This window comes from Ceratotherium simum, chromosome 2, assembly GCF_057802395.1.
Source record: "Ceratotherium simum simum isolate JZ-2026a chromosome 2, ASM5780239v1, whole genome shotgun sequence".
In the NCBI taxonomy this organism is placed as follows: domain Eukaryota; kingdom Metazoa; phylum Chordata; class Mammalia; order Perissodactyla; family Rhinocerotidae; genus Ceratotherium; species Ceratotherium simum.
Window position 1 is genome coordinate 34,594,921 of NC_141901.1, and position 21,058 is coordinate 34,615,978.

The window sequence follows — 21,058 nt, forward strand, 5'->3', positions numbered from 1 at the left end:
GCTAATCTTCCTCAGCAAAAAAAAAAAAAAAAGAGAGAGAGAGAGGGACAAAAGAATCACTAGAATACAACCACCTGGGTCGTTCTGTTTCTCCAGTCATAAGTTTCAAGTAGAAGGAAACCTAAGTGAGTTTTATTTATCCACTGTTTCATATAATTTTGGTCATCCTTGAACTCTCTCCTATTATATGCCCCCAAAATATCCAAATTGAGCATACCATTTATTCCCTAATAAATTATCTATCCCAAATTTTTAAGTCCAGTTTAGCTGGATTTAGTATATGTTTCTTAATCCACAGTGGTTTTGAAATACTTTGTCACCAAACTCCTTTTTAAATCATGTTCTGAATCGTCAATTTGCCAAAGCATTTCACAGAAGAACAATGAACACTGCTATATTCTGGACCTAGTTCTCAAGCTCAAGAGGGAATGGGTTAGTGAAATGGAAAGAACAGGAGTCTTTGGATAAAGTTAACATTCACCCTGGAAAGTCAGCTTAGATAGGGAACGCTGAGCATAATCAGGCCACATGTTCAACACTCTAAAGGGAAGCAACTCAAGTAGGTTGCAAAGATCTCAAAAAGAAATTCTAACTATATAATGAAAATGTTCACAGTAAAAAAGGAATAATGTCCAAAGAAACCAAAAAAACTGGCTAGACACTACTCTGATTAACTCAGACTTAACAGGATAAATATAAAAGGCGGAAGAAGAGCCACTTAACAAAGGACAAGCAGAGAACAACAGCATAATTTGGTTAGATGAATCAGGAGACTAAAACCCAGAATGAGCTGAGGCTTGCAAAAATGTCAAGGACAACAAAAAGGGTCTTTTAAAATTGTATTCAGGGAAAGAAAGCCTCCTAACTGGGATGGACAATTTTATGTTAATGGATGACAGAGTGCAAAGCAAATTGCTCAACTATTTTATTTGTCAAAGAGAATGATTATCAGACTGAAAAAGAGAGAACAAATATTGATTTGAGAGAACTGAAAAAAAAGGGGTGGGGAAATTGTAAGACATTGCTTAGCATTCCAAATGCACTTAGGGCTCCTGGCCAGATGAATTAAATCTCATGACTGAAAGAGCTAACAGATAAAACATATGTACTGTGCTGGTAGTCTTTTAGAAATACTAAAATAGAAAATGGGAGTAATATGAGAAACCACTGAAGCCAAATGTTAACCTAATTTTCAAAAATGGTTAAAACCATAGCCTGGCTAGTCTAGTACTGAGTAGGTAAGGGAGATTTTATTTTCAACATAATAACCATGAGGCCAGCCCAGTGGCGTAGTGGTTAAGTTCGCGCGCTCCGCTTCGGTGGCCCGACGTTCACAGGTTTGGATCCCAGGCGCAGACCAACACACTGCTTGTCAAGCTATGCTGTGGCAGCAACCCATATAAAGTAGAGGAAAATGGGCATGGATGGTAGCCCAGGGCCAATCTTCCTCAGCAAAAAAAAAAAAAAAAAAAGTGATTCAGAAAATAAAATAATAACCACAATATTATTTCCAGTCCCACATGATCTTCCAGAATCTTGTCACTCCCCATCAGGCAAGCATTTAGCCCCTTGAACCTGGGCAGGACTTCATGACTGATTGCCTCAAGAAACAGAAGGGCACTGCACGACTTTCAAATCACTTCCCCTCCCTCCTTCTCTCCTGCTATGAGAAAGCCCAAAGTAGCCTAGGCAGAGAGATCACGTAGACAGGCCCATACGGAGAGAAAATGAGGGCCTCTCTAACAGCTAGAATCAACCCAAGACATGCGAGTACTGATCTTGCATACTTAATTCAGCCCTAGCCTTTGTGTCTTCTAGCTGAGGCCTCAGACATCATGGAGCAGAGACAAATCATCCCATCTCCTGTTCAAACATTAGGTAAGAGTCTAGTATAGAAAATCAAGATTGTTTTAATTCACTTACTAGAAAAGATGAAAACTAGGAGCCAGTATAATTTGCCTTAGGAAAAATTTTTTTCAGGAAATACTGAGATCCTTTTGAACACAGATTATATCTTATTCATCTCTGTATTTCCAACTCCTAAGGGGAGTACCAAGTACACTGAGCAATCAACAAACATCTACTGATTTGAAATATATTAATTTTATTTCCTTTTTTGACTGTTAGTAGAATGGTAATCAAGGAAAAGCTAGAGACATAGGCTATATGAATTTCAGCAAGTAATCTAATAATTATGCTGCAAACAATACCATCAAGAAAGTAATAAGCATTTCTCCAAAGAAGATACACAAATGACCAATAAGTATGTGAAAAGATGCTCAAAACCACTAATCATTAGGGAAATGCAAATCAACACCACAATGAGATACTCCTGCACATCCATTAAGATGGCTATTGTAAAAAAAATTTTTTTAAACACCAAATAACAAGAGTTGGCCAGGCAGGATATGGAGTTCACTGCTGGTGGGAACATAAAACAGTGCAGTCACTGTGAAAAACAGTACACCAGTTCCTCAAAAAATTAAATATAGAACTACCATATGATCCAGCAGTTCCACTTCTGGGTATACACCCAAGAGAATTGAAAGCAGGAACTCAAAGAGATATTTGTACACCAATGTTCATAGAAGCATTATTCACAACAGCCAAAAGGTGGAAACAACTCAAATGTTCATGGATGGATGAGTGGATAAGCAAAATGTAGTATATACATACAATGGAGTATTATTCAGCCTTAAAAAAAGCAATGGAATTCTGACACATGCAACATGGATGAACCTTGAAGACATATGCCAAGTGAAATAAGCCAGATGCAAAAGGACAAACACTGTATGATTCCACTTTATGAGATATCTAGAGTAGTCAAATTTATAGAGACAGAAAATTGAATGGTGATTGCCAGGGGCTGGGAGCAGAAGGGAATGGGAATTATTGTTTAATGGAGTACAGAGTTTCAGTTTGAGAATATGAAAGGATTATCAAGATGGACAGTTGTGATGGTAGCACAACAATGTGAATGTACTTAACGCCACTGAACTGTACACTTAAAAATGGTTAAAATGGCAAATTTTGTTATGTATATTTCACCACCATAAAAAAAAGTTAAAAAAAAAAGTAAAAAGACAACCCAATTAAAAAATGAGCATAGGACTTGAACATACATTTCTCCAAAGAAGATATACAAATGGCCAATAAGCACATGAAAAGATATTCAAAATCAATAGAGGTTGTCAAAAAAAGGGGAGGGGCTTAGATCTATTTTATACGGTTCAAGGTAGAACTAGAGCCACCAGATAGAAGATGTAGTAAATTCAACTAAAAAAAGGGTCTTTCTGATGATAAGAGAAATTCCCAAATTGGGAAATGGCAGTAGTGAGTTCCTTGTCACTAGAGGTGTACAAGCATAGGCAAGCAACCATTTATGAAAATATTGCAGAGGAAATTCACTCATTAGGTACAACGGTGGCTTTTAAATATATATATATTTTGAGCAGCACCTTTTCTTCAAATGCAAAAACCAATAAATAAAAGAGATCAAAGTAAAGTTGCTTTGGCTACCACTGGGGGCCTACAGTGCAATCTGCATGTTGGCCAGCCCCACACAACTATCCACAGAAGCTTAGTGGAATATCAAAAGCCCCAAGGAGTACTCTTAAAACCAATGAGGTTGATGACTAAATTTAAAGAATCCTTCCTAAGTTTTTAAAAAAGTTTTCTAATATCCTTTTGAATGACTCATTCTCCTGATAACTTAACCCCTGTATACACTTTTGCTTTGATAAACTGACTCAATTTACTGAGATAAAGAGTACTTCATAAAGTGCTAACTTAATCATTTACTTCCATGCCTCCTCCAAAAAAACTCTAAAAGTTAGTAGGAATAGAAAATATGATTCCAGATATCTCAGACATCTTTCCTGGATATGTCACCTTGGAAACAGCCCCATGTTCCCTGCTGTTTCTTTTTTCCCCACAAGTATGTACAGAGTTTCATAACTGGAAGAGCAAACAAGGTAGTGCAAGACTCCCCTCACTAGCTTACAACCATTTGTTATACGACCCATGAAAAAAGGCCAGGGCTTTAAATACAGATTCAGAATAATTTGAGAAGTTCTTCATCATTATAATCCTCCCCCAAATGTTTTATCTCTTAAAAAAAAGTTTCACCATAAAGTAGCAAGGATTGAGGATCACCTATTAGTCTCCTTCTGTTGTAGCAGAATGTCCAATTTCTGCAATCAGAATTATTTCTGGAATCTGGCTTGGAGAAAAATCTGAAGGGTTGTGGTATTTGTGGAGGTGGTTAAAAAATGGCCAGCCTCCCTGGCAGAAACCCAAGTAAAGAGGGTAGCAGAGCTCAAGAGGCTTTGCTGGGTTAGCTAGAAACGAGTAGATCTACAGGGGTTTTTCTTAGAAGACACCAGTATAACAGCTATCAGTGCTACTTCTGAGGACAACAGATAAACATATAGATGCATGTATGTATATGTATATACTCCCATACATACATGTACCTGTGTGTTTGCATACACATACATATATCCTAGCTCTATCTACTGAAAGGGCCTAGAAGCAATGACATCCTGGTAGCAATGAGCACATCTAGCACCCAGACCTTGATTTCACAGGAGTCATCTTGAAGAACTCCCACTAGCCAAGTCTGGGACAACTGGAACATCAAAATAAATGAGAGTAACAGTGTAACCCTTTGGGCAAATAATAAGAAATATATGTATATATATATTGGTCTCTGTTCCTGGTTCCTGATACAGAGCTCCTAAAACCCTTATAATCTCCTGAGTGATAAGGGTGCCAGGAGCATCTTTTATTCTAATACTTGGTCTTCGACCCTGGTTCCTGATACACAGTTCCTAAATCCCTTGGAATTTCCTCAGAGGTAAGAGCGTCCTTTGTTCTAATGAGGTGACTCTGGATGGGGGCTGGTCACCAAAAAGACCAAGATACGATTAGAAGCTTGAACTTTCAGCCCCTACCCCTTTTGCCCGGGAGGGGAAACAGGCTAGAGATTGAGTTAATAATTGATCACACCTATGTGACAAACCTCCATAACAATCCCAAAAGTACAGGGTTCAGAGAGTTTCCAGGTTGGTAAATAAATCCATATGTCAGGACGGTGGCTTACCCCAACTCCATGAGGACAGAAGTTCCTGTGCTCAGGACTCTTCCAGACATAGAGGTACCTAAAAGGGTACCTAGCTGTTCATCTATATCATTTGTAATATCCTTTATAATAAACTAGTAAATGTAAGTAAATGTTTCCAACTTCTGTGACTCATTCTATAAGATTATTGTATCCAAGGAGGGAGTTGTGGGAACCCTTGATTTACAGCTGGTTAGTAAGAAGTACAAGTGACAACCTGGAACTTGCAACTGGCATCTGAAGTGGGGGCAGTCTTGTTGGACTGAGCCCCTAACCTGTGGGGTCTGTGCTGACTCTAGGTAGTTAGCGTCATAACTGAATTGCAGGACACCCAGTCGGTGTCCAGAGAGTTGGAAAATTGGTTGGTGTGGGAAAAAAATCACAAGAAAACCTCAGGAAAACGCAAACTGAGAACATTCTAAAAATGTCTAGGTCATAAAAGATAAGGAAAGACTAAAAAACTATTCCACACCAAAGGAGATTAAACAGACAACTAAATGCAATACATGTTCCTGGGTCGGATCTTGGATGTATAAGGACATTATTGGGACAACTGGCAAAATTTGAATGGGATTTGAGGATTAGACAGTAACACTGGATCAATGTTAACTTTCTGATTGTGATGGTTGTACTATGAGGAGTGTCCTTGCATTTAGGAAACACACTCAAGTATTAAGGAACTGTGGTAGGCAGAATAATGGCCTCCCTAAAGATGTCCACATTATAACCCCTGGCACCTGTGAGTATTTTACCTTATACGGCAAAGGGAAATTAAGGTTGCAGATGAAATTAAGTTTGCTAATAAACTCACCATAAGATAAAAAGACTATACTGGATTATCTGGATGGGCCCAATTTAATCACAAGGGTCCTTAAAAGTGTAAGAGGCTGGCAGAAGAAGGGAGTCAGAGAAGAAATGTGACAATGGAAGTAGGGTCAAAGTGATGGGATGCAAGAAGAATCTGACTCATTGCTGTTTTTGAAGATGGAGGAAGGAGGCCACGAGCCAAGGAATTCAGAGCAGCCTCTAGAAGCTGGAAAAGGCAAGGAAACACTCTCTCCGAGAGATTCCAGAAGGGAACACAGCCCTGCCAATACCTTAATTATAGCCCAGTGAGACCTACGTCAGACTTCTGACCTACAGAACTGTAAGATAATAAATGTACTGTTTTAAGCCACAAAGTTTATGATAACTTGTTATAGCAGCAATAGAAAACTAATACAGGAGTAATGGGGCATCATCATCTTTGTAACGCATTCTCAAATTATTCAGACATGTTAACAAGTTGGGGATCTACATAAAGGTATATAGGAACTCTGTGTACTATTTCCGCAATATTTACGTAAATTTGAAATTGTCTCAAAATAATTTTTTTTAATTAATAGGAATTACATTTTGACTTACCAGAATTTTCCGAAGGGTGGTTTACAGGATAGATTAACCTTCTAAGACCAGAAGATAGAATTTAGCCATCTTCTTATAAAAAAGGAGGGAGGCTATGGGTCAACCTCCAGAACTTCCACCCACTACTTCTAGATTCCCTGGCTCCAGAGACCTTACCTGTAGATAGTGATATGGGGAGACAAAGGACGGTTTGAACCAATGTTCTTATTCCAGAACCTTTCCATCTCTTCTCTGGCTGTGGTTCCCAAAGGAACAGCACTAAAATAAAATCAGGTTTTAAAATGATTAAAACTAAGCTTGGTTTAAATTTTTACATAACAGAAAGTTAAAATAAAAAAAGGTAAGCTGGGCTGAATGAACTCACTGTATCGGGAAAACACGTTCGTCCACTCACCTTATCTTTATGCCAAAGTCTGACTCAGTTATTAATAACCTCAATCACTCAATGAGGTCATATCAGAGGATACCTCCTCTTTCCAATCCCCTCAACACTCAGGTCCAGCAATGGAAGCTCAACTTCTTTCTTGTTGGGCAGCAGGGCAAGTACAATATGTCAAAACCATTCACATAAATGGATTACCCTTTTCCCAGGCCACGGATGCTATCTCATACATTACCATCTGCTCTCAGCTGGCTCTTCAAGACGCCTTCAGGTTCTCAAAAATCAAGAACTGGATTCAGCTCAGTACCTCTGAATAGTTTCTTGATTTCCCTTGTCACTGGGCTAGATTGAGGCCAACTGTTAAAAGCTATGCTCAACAATTTATTATGTGCCTATATTAAACATGATTCCATCTCCCTCAAAAAACTATCTCCCCACAGATTACTTATTAATTGTAAAAGGAAAAAACAGTAAATTCATAGTGGGAAAAAAACTAGCAGACATTTCCTCATTCAAATGATCAAAGTTACAATCACTGATAATGGGACAAATGGCATCATATGCCCCTGATATGATGTACTGAGGATATAACATCACTTATGTATTACTCCTGCCAAAAATGCATAAACCTGAATCTAATCATTAGGAAATAATCAAACAAATCCAACTTGAGAGACAGTCTAGAAAACAACTGGCCTGTATTTTTCAAAAACATTAATGTCATAAAAGACAAAGGAAAACTAAAAAACATCTCTAGATTAACGGATACTAAAGAAATATGAAAACTGGATACAATATATGAGCCTAATTAGATCCTGGATGGGGGCAAGGGTGACTGTAGTATTTCTAAAAAGTACATTATTTGGGACAAATGGAAAACCTGAAAATCAACTGTATATCAGATAAGATATACAAATCAACTATATATCAGATACATCAATGTTAAATTTCCTGAATTCAACAATTGTGTTTGTATAACTACAATGGTTATATAAGATAATGTTCTTGTTCTTAGAAGTATTTACAAGTAAAGTGTCATAATACCTGCAACTTAATCTCAAAGAATTCATAGAAAATAATAATAATTAAATATATATCAGGCTGAACCACACTAAATTGTCAATATTAGACCAGTTTTTTGACCTACAAAAATAACAATTTCATATTGCAAAAGCTAAAATACATAGAGTGATAAGTAAACATAGCAAAATGTTAACAACTGATGAATCTAGGTGAATGGCATACAGAACTTACTTCATTGCACTATTCTTCCAACTTTTCTGAAAGCATAAAATATTTCCAAAATTAAAAGTTATAAAAAAATAACAGGGGCCAGCCGGGTGGCGTAGCAGTTAAGCACACGCATTCCACTTCAGCGACCCGGGGGGTCGTGGGTTCAGATCCCAGGCACGCACTGCGCACTGCTTGTCAAGCCATGCTGTGGTGGCGTCCCATATAAAGTAGAAGAAGATGGGCACGGATGTTAGCCCAGGGCCAATCTTCCTCAGCAAAAAGAGAGGAGGATTGGCATCGGATGTTAGCTCAGGGCTGATCTTCCTCAAAAAAAAAAATAAAATAAAAATATAACACAGAGGCAATTGCTGAAGTCAACAGACTAGGAATGAATATAGCAGGAAAAAATATATTTAAAGACTAAGTCCTGGGAGCTGCCCCAAATTAAAGGTTACAAGGGAAAAAAAAGCATTAAAAGAAAGATTAAACAGAAAGGAAAAAGGAGAATTAGATATCAAGGAAGGAATCAAGAATTAGAGCAAAGCAATGAAATTAAACATAGCAGAAAAGCTGAAAGTGAGGAAAATTAAGAAAAGACCAAAGAAATATTCTTATCCTTCCTTCCTTCTACTACCAGATTAGAAAAACAGTGACCACAATCACTAAATTTTCAGCCATCTACGACTACCTGCTTTCATACACATCCCCAAAACCTAAGTTAACAACCTATTGCTTTTCTCTGAGGAAAAAAAAATGTTAAGTAATAACAATCTCCACAGATTTAGAAACTTACTTTCTGATATAGAGCTGAGGACTAAGGTGGGCACGGAGGCAATGACGGCCAACATGTCTGCAAGATAAGAGAATCAGAATCAACAGACATTTAGAGATCAATTTCAGTATATCAACCTCTCTATTTTTGTACCATATTAGACTTAGGGGTGGAGGGATAAATTAAAGATTTTATTTATTTTATTTTTTCCCCCCCAAAGCTCCAGTGGATAGTTGTTTGTCGCAGCTGCACATCCTTCTAGTTGCTGCATGTGGGACTCGGCCCCAGGATGAACGGAGAAGTGGTGCCTCGATGCGCACCCGGGATCCGAACCCGGGCCGCCAGCATCGCAGCGCGCGCACTTAACCACCAAGCCACAGGGCCGGCCGAGGAGGGATAAATTAAGAATAAGATGAAAACATTGACAGTATCAGTGTCCTTGAGATTATTTTCTAGTTGGAAAGCTACAACTTTAAATAACTTGAGAATAATCAGAAATATTACTTACAAATGCAAAATAAATTTAACTGAACACAAATAATACAAGGTAAAAGAATAATCAGAGTTGGTAATGTTCAACAAAGAAATACAGAAAGTGATTTTTTTAAGCTAGATCTTAAAGGAGATGATGGTTAAAACAGGGGTAAAAACAAACAAACAAACAAACACCAGAATAAGCTACCGGCAACACCAAGTATACAGCTGAGCTACAGCAGACACCTGTTGCAAATGGATGAATTAAAAAGGTTGAAGAACAAGGAGTTTGTGGAAGGAGGGTATTAAATATGAACCTGTCATTTTAGGAACTAAGTTCCAGACAACCTCAATGAACTTCAGGTCAAAAAGTCTCTCATATAATAGTGCAAAATATATGAGAATGCAAAGATTTCTTCACTACCCACATGAAAAGGTACTTGAAGAGGATACACAAGTTTTCTACTAAAAAGTTGCTATTTTTGAAATGTACGTTATCAGTTCCAGAACTGCTTTTCAAGCCTAAAACTAAGATGTGCCCAGGCATTCTATCTAAAAAGAATTTAACTGATCCAGAGTTTACACGGTATTATGACAAACACATGACCACCATACTCCTTTACTCACATTATTATATCAAATCTTTCCAAAAGTATTTAAGAAGGTTATTAGAGTGAAGCTCTGGAACTAAAATTAAAAATACATTGATTCTACAAAAGTTTATTATGTATCCACTATGTGCAAGGCACTGTGGGGATATAAGATCTCATTAAGATTCAATGATTTTCTAAAACAGCTCATGATGTCCCTCATACCACTGATATTAGACGCAAAAACATTTCAAGAACCTCATGCTTTCCATTAGGACTCCAGAAGGACCTACTATTGGAAGGAAAAATAATCCAACCAACACTTCCTTCAGCTCTTCCCTCTTTCCAGCTTTGGAGGCAAGGGCTGAATAAAGACATTGTGTACCCAAGGCTCCCAGAAAGAAAGAAGTGGGAACAAATCTCTTTAAATCAATTGAAGTAATTGTCACTCTGAAGTTGCAGGGCACGCATTCCTCACATGAGGCTAGGTCGAGTCACTCAGCTACCCAGCAAGAGTTTGCAGATGTGGGTTGGAATCTACAGCGCTCTCTGTCTAGTGCTATTGTTCCCCAGACAAATACCAATGTAAACTTTCCACAAGGCCCTAACAGAAACTAGCTGCACAAACTCCATAACCTTATTTGAAATACGACAAAAGTAGGTATCTATCCTTGTCTTTCATGTGAAACCAGGAACTCTGAAAAGATTTCTCTTTTTTCACCCAGGAATAGTGCTTTATATCTTATAGCTAAAAAGTAATAGTATTTTTTTTTTTTAATTAACAAGCCAGAACTTATAATTTCTAGTTAGTGTTGTTCCCTTCTGATGTACTATATACGTCTTCCCAAAAATGTAATCATTGCTCAAACCATTTTTGAAATTCTCCTCTGGATTGGGGCAACAACAGTAATGTAAAAAGAACACTGGACCAAGTAAAAAAGCCAGACTGGAGTTCTAGATCTGTATAAGTTGTGTAACTTTAGAGAGGCATTGAACTTCAGCTTTTATAAAATGGGATTGATAATACCTACCGTATTGGTTGCTGGGAGGATTACAATAGAAAATCTACAGGAAAGCATTCTCTAAACTCCAGTATACCACATATATGTATGATATTATTAATATTTCATTGGTCTCCTCAAGGTCTTTAGAATTCACATCACATTCTTTTTAAAACCCTCAGTGGTGATAAAAATATTCATCTGCTGAAAATGGATTTGACTTTTGAAAAAAAACAAAAGTTATTCAAAGCCAAGTCCATGTGATCAAATTAAATAAAACTCCTTTGGGCCAAAATGAGATGTGACTATAATATAATGAGTTTCTCTTATATCACCTCTAAAGTTGACCTGATGGTATGCCAAAAAGTTTCATAAATGCCTGGGGTAACAGCAACACTAAAACAGACGTATAATAGGTCATAATCAATGACCTTGACTTGTCCAAAATAAACGGAATTAGTGATACTACTAGAACTAGAAACCAGCTCTTAGACTTTCTTAGAAGGTATTTTCCTTTGAGGTTAAATCAGCACATTATAAATAGCTCCAAATCCCCCCAGTGAAATGGAAGTAGACCCAGAACTTCAATCAGGAAAAAAAAATTTTTTTTTTAATTCTCCATTTCTTCTCCTAAAAAAAGCCCTTGTGAGAAATGAACAGAGAGGTCCCCTTCCCATGAGAGCTTCAGATTACCACTAACGAAAAAGAAGTCCGTTTCTTGGCATTGAATCCTAGTGGTGACAGTCCTACACAACTGAACATGATACTGTCCGGACACACTTAACAAGTATAATGATCCTCAGCTTCTAAACGTTAATCCTGAAACTCCTAAAATAAACCGTTTAGAACCAATATGATCATTTCAAGCTAAATGTAAATTATACCAAAAGCCCCTACATCTACCAAAATATGCTATATCAAAGAATTCAAAAGCATTCATTTATGGTCAACTACCCAGAACACAGGAGTCAGTTCTGGCAAGACTGGCCCTGGCATACCTTAAAAAAAAGATACGTTTGGAAATGAGAGGCAGGGAGAAAAATGGAGGATTAAGATAACCCATTCCTGATGTCAACTCCAAGAGAAATCTTTTGTCACAGAGAAAAACTAAACAAAGTCCCTCTATTTTTAAACTGGGTGAGTGAAATGGAAAGGGAAATGACAAGACGTTTGGGGAAATCAGGAATTAAATCTCAACAGCATTAAAGCTAACTTTCCAAAACAAATAGTCTCCAAAAATAGTGCTGGCATGAAACTATGCTGGGATTTGCACCAGGAGTGTCTAAAGTCACTAAAGTCGCTACGGCTAGAAAGGCTCTGAGAATGGCGCCTAGACAGCACACAGTTCAGAATGGAAGGACATCTAGGGTGTTTCTCCGGATAGTGAATTGACACTGCAGAGAAAAACTGAGACACCCACTCCCCGCAAATAAAAAGAAACCACAACTCAATACCCGGGGCCCCTCTGGGGCAGCACCGTGACCGCTATGGGCGCTACTGCCAATCACCAGCCCGGTAGGTGTCCCAGTAGGTGCCAGAGGCCCGTCAGGAACTCGGACAGTGCCCACTCATTGCCAGCAGCTAGTGTTTGCAGGAGTTAGAAGCAAAGGCAAAGTTCACCAAGATCTCTCTCCCCGAGGCCCAATTCCTAAATAAGATCTCGAGATTGTAGGACCTATGGTCCGCTGACCTCGAAGTTAGAACTATTTATTTTCTCGTAGCTTGGTTCTGGGTGCGGTCTCGAGAGCAATCTGGGGAAGAAGTATTAGAGGTGGGGGAAGCAGAAGGGGCGAGAGCCGTGCGACCCCTCAGTAGGGAGTAAGGAAAAGATAACGGGCCGGTGACCCCGAAGCTCTACGGAGGCACCGGAGCGGCTGGGGGAGGGGAGGGGTCTCGAGAACGCCAGGGCGCGTGGCCCCTACTCCCACGGGTCCTTTCTCTCTCCAGGCACAGGCTAAACAGCTGTCAACAAGATGTGAGAGACCAGCGCAGGTCTCCAGAGGGCCGCGGGCACCGACTCCCAGCCCCACACTAAAGTCACCTCAATAAGAGCGCAGCCATCTTGGATTCAGGCCTGGACGGAAGTGACGCCAAACGCCCCACCCCCCACCTCTGGGCGGCGGCGGCAGTGCGCGCAGTGCTTCTGTCACGTGACAACACGGGGCTCTTTAAAAGGATCGAGAGCGTCTGCGGCTCAGCCCTGTTCAGACTGCTGATTTTGTGTTGTGTTTTGGGCTCTGCCTTGCGTCCCTCTGCTGACTTCAACGCGAATTTGCCAGAGTTTCGGCAGAAATGCTGCTGGCTCAAACTCGGCAGTCTACGTTTCGCCTGCGTACATACTCATTATGTTTCGCACCACTGAACAGAGGACTTTCCCAGATTCTTCACTGAGGACCTCAGTCTCGTTTCAGTCCCTCTCCCTCACAGGTGGGACTAAAAACGGCTTCGTAAGCCGGCTGAGACACCCGGGGGAAATGATACTTTGGCCTTCCTCTCATTCTATTGTGAAGCTTCATCATACAGAGATACACAAATTGAGACCCAAGTTGGGGAGTGTGAGACTGGGCCGTGGGGGAGAGAACCTCGCAGACCACCATTTCCAAGGACGAGGAGCCTCCTCTAACCACCTCGATTAGCTTTATTCCCCGCAATTCCTGGGCTTCAGCTGCAGCGTGAGCTAGACGTCCACTAACCAAAGACAACGCTCCCTTATTCCTTGTTTCAGGGCTATGTGGGTGACACCCATGGCCAAAAGAACCTGGGGTGGGAGTAGGGGAGAACTCTCTTTGATTTATATATAGATATATAGAAACAGTTTTGAGGAACCCAAACACAGCAGCCACTTCCAGAGCACTTATGACTTAAGAGAAAAAACGAGAGAGAAAGGAACAGAAGAGGGCAAAATTTCTTGAGTCTCTTTTGGGAGGGTAGGGTCAGGAGGAGTGAAGGAGACAGGCCAGAGCAACTCCTGTTCTACAATAAAATATGTTCATTATATTAATATTCAGATCTTATTTATAGTTAGCACTCCTGCACTTTTCCTTTCAGGATTTAAATAACACATTCATTTATTTCTGTATCAAATGAAAATACTGTTTTGCATTTTTATAATGCTTGACAAAGAAAGCACTTTCATAGACTTTGGATTGGAAGAGACCTTAGAGGCTCTCCAACCCGATTTTCTACCCAGTGCAGGGATTTCCTCTGCAACATCGCTGACAGCTGATCTTCAAGACTCTGCTCTAACGCATTCAGTAACGAGTACCTCAAAAAACAAGTTTCATTTAGTGAACAGCTTAATCATTAGAAAGTTGTTATATTAAAATGCAGTTTTGTGCTGTTGAACTTCCACTCACTGATCCTACTTTGGTCCTCTGGAGCTTCATATTAACAAATCCAATGAATGCTTCTTGCACTTAGCTCTTTAAATAATTTCATTTAACATATATGTATTGAATTTTTGCCAGAGTCTGTGAAAGTGCTTTAGGGGATTCAAAGATACAAACATGTATATTGTCCTCAAGAAGCTTATAGCCTTAACAGGCTCAGTATATAAATAAATAAATACAATAAAGAAAGTAGCAACCCCATGAAAGGGGTATAGGTAAAAGGTATGGGTAGACAGAAGGAAAAAGTGATTAGTTAGAGGTGGGGAGGTAGGATTACAGAGGAATGTGACTACAACATTCTGGAAACACTTACTGATGATAATGATTTTGCCTGTGGAGTTTATGGTCAAGCCCCATATTTAGAGCTCCACAACCCAAATCCAATACTAATCACCGAACTAAGACTGTGGTGTAAGGAGATGTCAGGAAGCTCCCAGGAGCCTGTGGCTTTCCAGGTGAGCCTGCAGTGGTCCCATAGCAGGAACAACAGTGACCTCTCCCCTCAGTTAACCTCTGGAGCCCATAATTGTTGGAAATGAATCACATTGAGATTCAAACCAAACATTGTCAAACCCCTTATCACCAGGGATTATCTTAAAAATAAGCAGGAGGGAGAAGCAGGGTCTAGCCAAGGCCTGAGGTAGAAAAGAAGGGGAAGAGAGAAGGGAAAACATTCCAGATAGGAGTCTGAGAGGTTCAGTGAAAAGCTAAATCACTTCATATGATCCCAAGGAGGGAAAGAAAGGAGGCAACAATCAAGAGAACTCTGGTCTGATTGACTTTTCTGCTAGGTGTGTTTCAAAACTCAGCTCTGGCCATGTAGACACTCCCATCCCTAACCCCAAACACCACCCAAAACCTTCAGGAAGTTCTTTTGATGTACCAAAACCCACCCTCTTTAGTCTGAAGTTTAAGGCCCCCCACAAACAAGTTTCAACTTTCCTATACAGATTGGTTTCCTATGATGCCCCTTTAAGTTCACCCAAATGAACCTAAATCTGGAGGGCGCCAGATCTGCCTTGAATACGCCAAGTGCTTCACAAACCTACCCTACATGCGTGCACCCGAGCATGCGCATGCACGCGCGCACGCGTGCACACGTTTTCTTGTCTCTTTGTCTTTGCTTTTGTTGTTCTATCTGCCTAGATACCCTCACAACTCACTTCTCCTTTTCAAAATGGCACACATCGTTGAAGGTTGGTCCACATCTAATGCTGCCTTCTAGACATGACTCCCCCTTCCTCCGAACTTCATTTATTAAATGAAATTTACTTTTGTTTTTAATCTCTGTTACATAATCTACTCAGCCTTCCTGATGTTTCAGCTCTATGTGCCCTCCTTTGCACTCCCAGCACTCTGTTCATCCCTCCACTATAGCGAGCACCGTGGTTTATTATATTTGGTTGTTGATGGGTTTGTCCTCTGATCCTCCTGTCTCTGCCTCCCCAAAGTAGATTTAGAACTCCTTGAAGGAGGGTTTTAATTTTTATTCCTCTTTCTATTACTGGCATACCCATACTTTACATGTAGTTGGCACCCAATACAATTTTGTGGTCTTGTTCTAAATTGAAATGGGCTTAAACTGCAGCATGACGCATTGAAAGACTTCCTGACAGAGGGAAAGTTCAGGGGATTCTTCCCTGGATATTTTCCCATGGAGAAAGCTTCTGTCTGGGAAGAATCACCCAGGATACAAGGAGATGGAAAGAAAAAAAAAGACTCCCAAAGGACCTGGTCATCTCAAGAACCCAGTAGTGCAGCCCAGGGTAATCAAGATAACAAGGGCTATTATGGTTTCAAAGTTCTCTGGGGGAAACCCGCCTCTAGCTCCTAGGGCTCTGGGGGAGCCACTCTCAGGCGAGGAGCCTAGGGAGGAATCCCTTTTCATAGCCTCAGGATTCAGGTTCCCCTGCCCATTTATCCCTCAGAGAAGTGTGTTTGTGTCCCTTTTTCTGTCCCTCTTCCCTCACCACCCCCCCCCACCAACATTCCAGCCTAGGGCAGGGGGAGGCCAGCAGACACAAAGCCCTCTGTGTATGGGGTGGTATGTGTCCCCCCACCCCTCCACCCAGAGGACACAATGCCCCTTCTGCTCCCTGCACTCTGCCCCGCTCCCCACCACCTCTGAACTGCACATGCCAGGCTGCAATTGGTTACTGGCTCAGGACAACCCCCTCATACTAGGGCCCCGGGGGATTTTAAGCGGGTTCCAGGAACCCCCCGCTCAGTTCCTCGTCCCCCACTCTCCCAACCCCGCAGACGCTCTGAGCCCTAGCCCCTGCCCCAGCTATGGCTCCTGGGGCTCCCTCGTCCAGCCCCAGTCCTATCCTGGCTGCGCTGCTCTTCTCCTCTTTGGGTAAGTGGAGCCACCCCAGTCTGGGGGCCCTGGGGCTCAGGTTGTCTCTCAGCAACTTTCCCACTGCCTACACGGCACTGCCCACTGCAATCAAAGAAAGAGTGAGCAAGAGCAGGAAGGTGATATTATATTTAGAGGAAAAAGACTATATAGTTTGGCAAGAAGTAGTAAAGGTATTCTGTGAAGGGAGAAGGTAAAATAGAATGTAGAGAGCTTCCCTGAGGTGGACCTGACTGGGCTCAGGTTGGTAACCAGTAACATGCCCCGAGAGCCGTGCTCAGGGCCTGGTAGGAAGCAACGTTACAGTGTGGTAAGGAAGAGAATCAGACACCTCGGTTCTGGTCTCTACCCATCCCCTTGTAGTGCAGGGGGTACCTAACCTTAGTTTCCCTGAAGAGAAAAGTAAGGGAATGTGATCAAAGTAAGGGAATGTGATCTAAGGAAGGAGCCCAAGGTTTGTCGTCCCACCTCCTCGGATCCTTTGTCTCTTGGTGCCTCAGTTTCTCTCTGTGGATCCATTATGTGGATGAAAGGAGTAGAAGGGAGGTTCTATGATATTCTAGGATCTTGTCCATCTAAAGCTGTTTTCCTTCATAAGTTGACTAGCCCCTCCCTTGCTCCATGGCAGATGTTGGGTGAGCAAGAGAAGGTCAAAGCAAGGTTATTTGAATGGATCCTTCCCTTCTCCAAACTGCCTTGAAGCCTAGCGCAATGGGTGAACAGCAGGCAAATGGGACGGGGTGGTCAGAATGTCCAAGGTTCTCTGCTGTCAGCTCCTTGAATCGTAAACCCAGAACCTAGACTCTTCTGGGCTGCACTGGACTATTCTGGGATACTCAGAGAAAAGGATAGGAAATTGGAAAAAGGCCTGGGGAGGCAGATGGGGAGAGGGAATCTTAGAGTATAAGGAGAGAGAGTTCTATCCCATCACCGGTCCCACTCTTAGAACCACTGAGCAAAGCTGAAGGGCAGTGGCTGATATTAGAACAGGAGGAATAGAAGTTAGATCCAGGGCCAGCCCTGTGGCTTATCAGTTAAGTGCACACGCTCTGCTACTGGCGGCCCGGGTTCGGATCCCGTGTGCGCATCGACGCACCGCTTGTCCGGCCGTGCTGAGGCGGCGTCCCACATACAGCAACTAAGAAGGATGTGCAACTATGACATACAACTATCTATTGGGGCTTTGGGGAGAAAAAGGGGGGAAAAAAAGGAGGAGGATTGGCAATAGATGTTAGCTCAGGGCCGGTCTTCCTCAGCAAAAAGAGGAGGATTGGCATGGATGTTAGCTCAGGGCTGATCTTCCTCACAAAAAAAAAAAAGAAGAAGAAGTTAGATCCAATGAATAACCTTCCTTGTTACATTTGGAATTCCCAAGAAGGCTCTAAGGCTGAGGTCCCAGGAGGCCAGTCACTGATATTATTGCATGCTGAGGTGGGAGATTCAGGACTATGGAGAAGAGGACGGGGCGGGGGGTGGGCATGAGCCCCCAGCATTGGTCAGACAATGGGTCTCTGTTTGTTCGGTCGCTTCCTCCCCCTCCCATAGAACAAAAGGGTCTACAGTTGCCCCCACCAGTGGCCAGCCCACACACATAATCTCCCTGGAATGGCCTTCCTGTGTGGGTGAGTCTTGGGAGCGGCACTGGGCCAGAATGGCCCAGAGGAGGGTGAGGAGGGTCCAACCACAGAGGGCTCACGTGTAGAGCCATCTAAGCTCTGGGCTTGGGGGTCTTCCTCTGCACCCAGCTTCCCCTGAGAGGGGTATGAGGTCCTTTGGTCCCTGAACCCCCAGTCAAGAGAAAGCTGTATGGCAACCAGGGATTCAGCAGTGAGGACAGTTGGGCCAGAGAAGAAGACTTACATTCTCTAGTTATCTTCATTTTTTTTTTCTGCAAGAAATTTGAGTTTGCCATACTGTGAAATACTACACAGCTGTTAAAAATAAGATTGATCTCTAAGAATCAACATGCAAAGCACTCCCAGAAATATTCCTTTTTTATACATATATTCTTAAGCAAAGAAAACAAGTAGAATATAATGCAATGTATGTAAAAAAAAAAAAAGGAAACCCAACAAAACAAAACCATCTATTTCATATAAGTACATGTATATTTTGAGTCTATTGATTTTATATCAAATTTGATACATAAAGAAAGGTTACACATTAAACTGATAACAGTGGTTATATCTGGGAGAGGACTACAGGAAAGGAATTGGCTGGGGGGAGGCATCAAGAGAGACTTTAGCTTTATATCTATTGCTTGAATAGTTTGTAAGAAGAATATAATATGTATTACCTATATCATTTACAATAAATTTAAAAAATTTTAAAGCCTGCATCTAAGGGATGACTTAAGAGACTTGGAGTGAGACTCCAACTTCTGGAAGTCCTCATGAGAGTTCTGTTACTGCTGGTTTCATTTCCTCCATTGAACATGCTGAGGAGCTTGAACTGACACAGCATTTCCACTCATCTGCTCAGTTAGTCTGGAGAGATTTGGACCTCAGAATTTCTGCCCTAATCTTTGATCTGGCCTCTGACGCAGCCCTTGACTTCTTATTGATCTCACTTTCTCTGTAGCCCTTGCTGGGCCCTGTGCATCTGATGTGCATCTGATTCCCCCTCTGTGCTTGCAGTGCTCTCCCCAGCCCAGGCCATTGTGGTTTACACAGACAAGGAGGTCTATGGCGCTGTGGGCTCTAAGGTGACCCTGCACTGCTCCTTCTGGTCCAGCGAGTGGGTCTCAGATGACATCTCCTTCACTTGGCGCTACCAGCCTGAAGGGGGCCGTGATGCCATCTCGGTGAGTGCCTGGGGGAATCTTGGGATTGGATAACAGAAAGGGCGCTTCAGAGAACAACAGAAAATAGCACGTGGGCTAAGGAGGGGGAAATCCTTTATGAGACATAACCCCAACTTTGGCAAGGTAAGTGGCAATCTTTGTCACCCTGACTAGAGCCTACCTACCCTGTCCCCCTCCCCCAGCACCACCCTTTCTAGCCCAGGATCCTGTACCCTGAGGCTAGATCTACATTCTTCCCCTCATTCCTCACAGATCTTCCACTATGCCAAGGGACAACCATACATTGACGAGGTGGGGACCTTCAAAGAGCGCATCCAGTGGGTAGGGGACCCTCAATGGAAGGATGGCTCCATTGTCATACACAACCTGGACTATAGTGACAACGGCACTTTCACCTGTGACGTCAAAAACCCACCAGACATAGTGGGCAAGACCTCTCAGGTCACACTCTATGTCTTTGAAAAAGGTGTGAGAGGAGACGGGACAGGGGGTCTGGGAGGCAGTACAGGGAGGGGATTAGGGAAGACTGAGAGGCTGGGGGAAGAGCCAAAATGTCCTAGCTAATGCCCTTCAGGCTCTGGGAGGGTGGGCAGAAGGCAGCCTTGGCTGGGAGCCCTACATCCCCAACGGCAGGGAATAGGTGTGGGGCTAGGCACCAAAGATGCATGTCCTTGCTCATTCCTTCACTTCCTTTCCCTCCCCTCCTAGTGCCAACTAGGTACGGGGTGGTGCTGGGAGCCGTGATCGGGGGTGTCTTGGGGGTGGTGCTATTGCTGCTGCTGCTTTTCTACGTGGTTCGGTACTGCTGGCTACGCAGGCAGGCGGCCCTGCAGAGAAGGCTCAGGTAAGTGTAGGAGCCTGACTCCTCTTCCCCTTAAGCCCACTCTTGCCCATCTGGGCGGAGACTACTCCAGTGGGTAGGAGGGCCAAAGGGAAGGGGAAGCTCTGTCCACTCTGCGAGGGGCCCTGGTGGGGCCAAGCCCACAGCACCCGCTTTCCCTGCAGTGCCGTGGAGAAAGGGAAATTGCACAAGCCTGGGAAGGACACGACGAAGCGTGGCCGGCAGGTTAGCGGGACTTGGGGCCTAGACAAGCTGGGGAGGAGAACTCTGGGAGCAGGCATCAGTGAGGGGTGGGATGGGAACAGTCAGGCCCCACCAGACCCGTGACTGATGTGTGCACCCCTCCCCTCAGACGCCAGTGCTGTATGCCATGCTGGACCACAGCAGAAGCACCAAAGCTGCCAGTGAAAAGAAGCCCAAGGGGCTGGGGGAGTCTCGCAAGGATAAGAAATAGCGGTTAGCGGGCCGGGCGGGGGTTCGGGGGTTAGGGGCTGAGCCCTCCAAAGTCTCTAAGGTGGTGGTCATCGAGATGGAGCTACGAAAAGATGAGCAGAGCTCGGAGCTCCGGCCCGCTGTCAAGTCCCCCAGCAGAACCAGCCTCAAGAACGCCCTCAAGAACATGATAGGCCTGGACTCGGACAAGTGATCACCCGGCCCCAGGCCCTGCCAGAGCAGGGGGACCTAGGCTCCT

At 42.7% G+C, this 21,058-nt stretch overlaps 2 protein-coding genes across 2 annotated transcripts in view; one reads left to right on the forward strand and one right to left on the reverse strand.

The window, feature by feature from the left end:
• Nucleotides 1–13,063, reverse strand: part of SDHC (succinate dehydrogenase complex subunit C) — a 29,010-nt gene extending 15,947 nt beyond the window's left edge. The window contains exons 1-3 of the mRNA XM_004443697.3: nt 13,020–13,063; nt 8,935–8,991; nt 6,683–6,784 (exon numbers count right to left, since the gene is read on the reverse strand). Coding sequence (XP_004443754.1) covers nt 6,683–6,784; nt 8,935–8,991; nt 13,020–13,039 — 179 coding nt within the window. The 5' untranslated portion in view covers nt 13,040–13,063. The remainder of the gene's footprint in view (nt 1–6,682; nt 6,785–8,934; nt 8,992–13,019) is intronic.
• Nucleotides 13,064–16,656: 3,593 nt separating this feature from the next.
• MPZ (myelin protein zero) lies at nt 16,657–21,058 on the forward strand. The gene is given in 6 exon segments (XM_004443696.3): nt 16,657–16,723; nt 19,360–19,526; nt 19,779–19,992; nt 20,235–20,370; nt 20,532–20,592; nt 20,720–21,058. Coding segments are annotated over 6 exon segments (939 nt in total). The 3' UTR covers nt 21,014–21,058.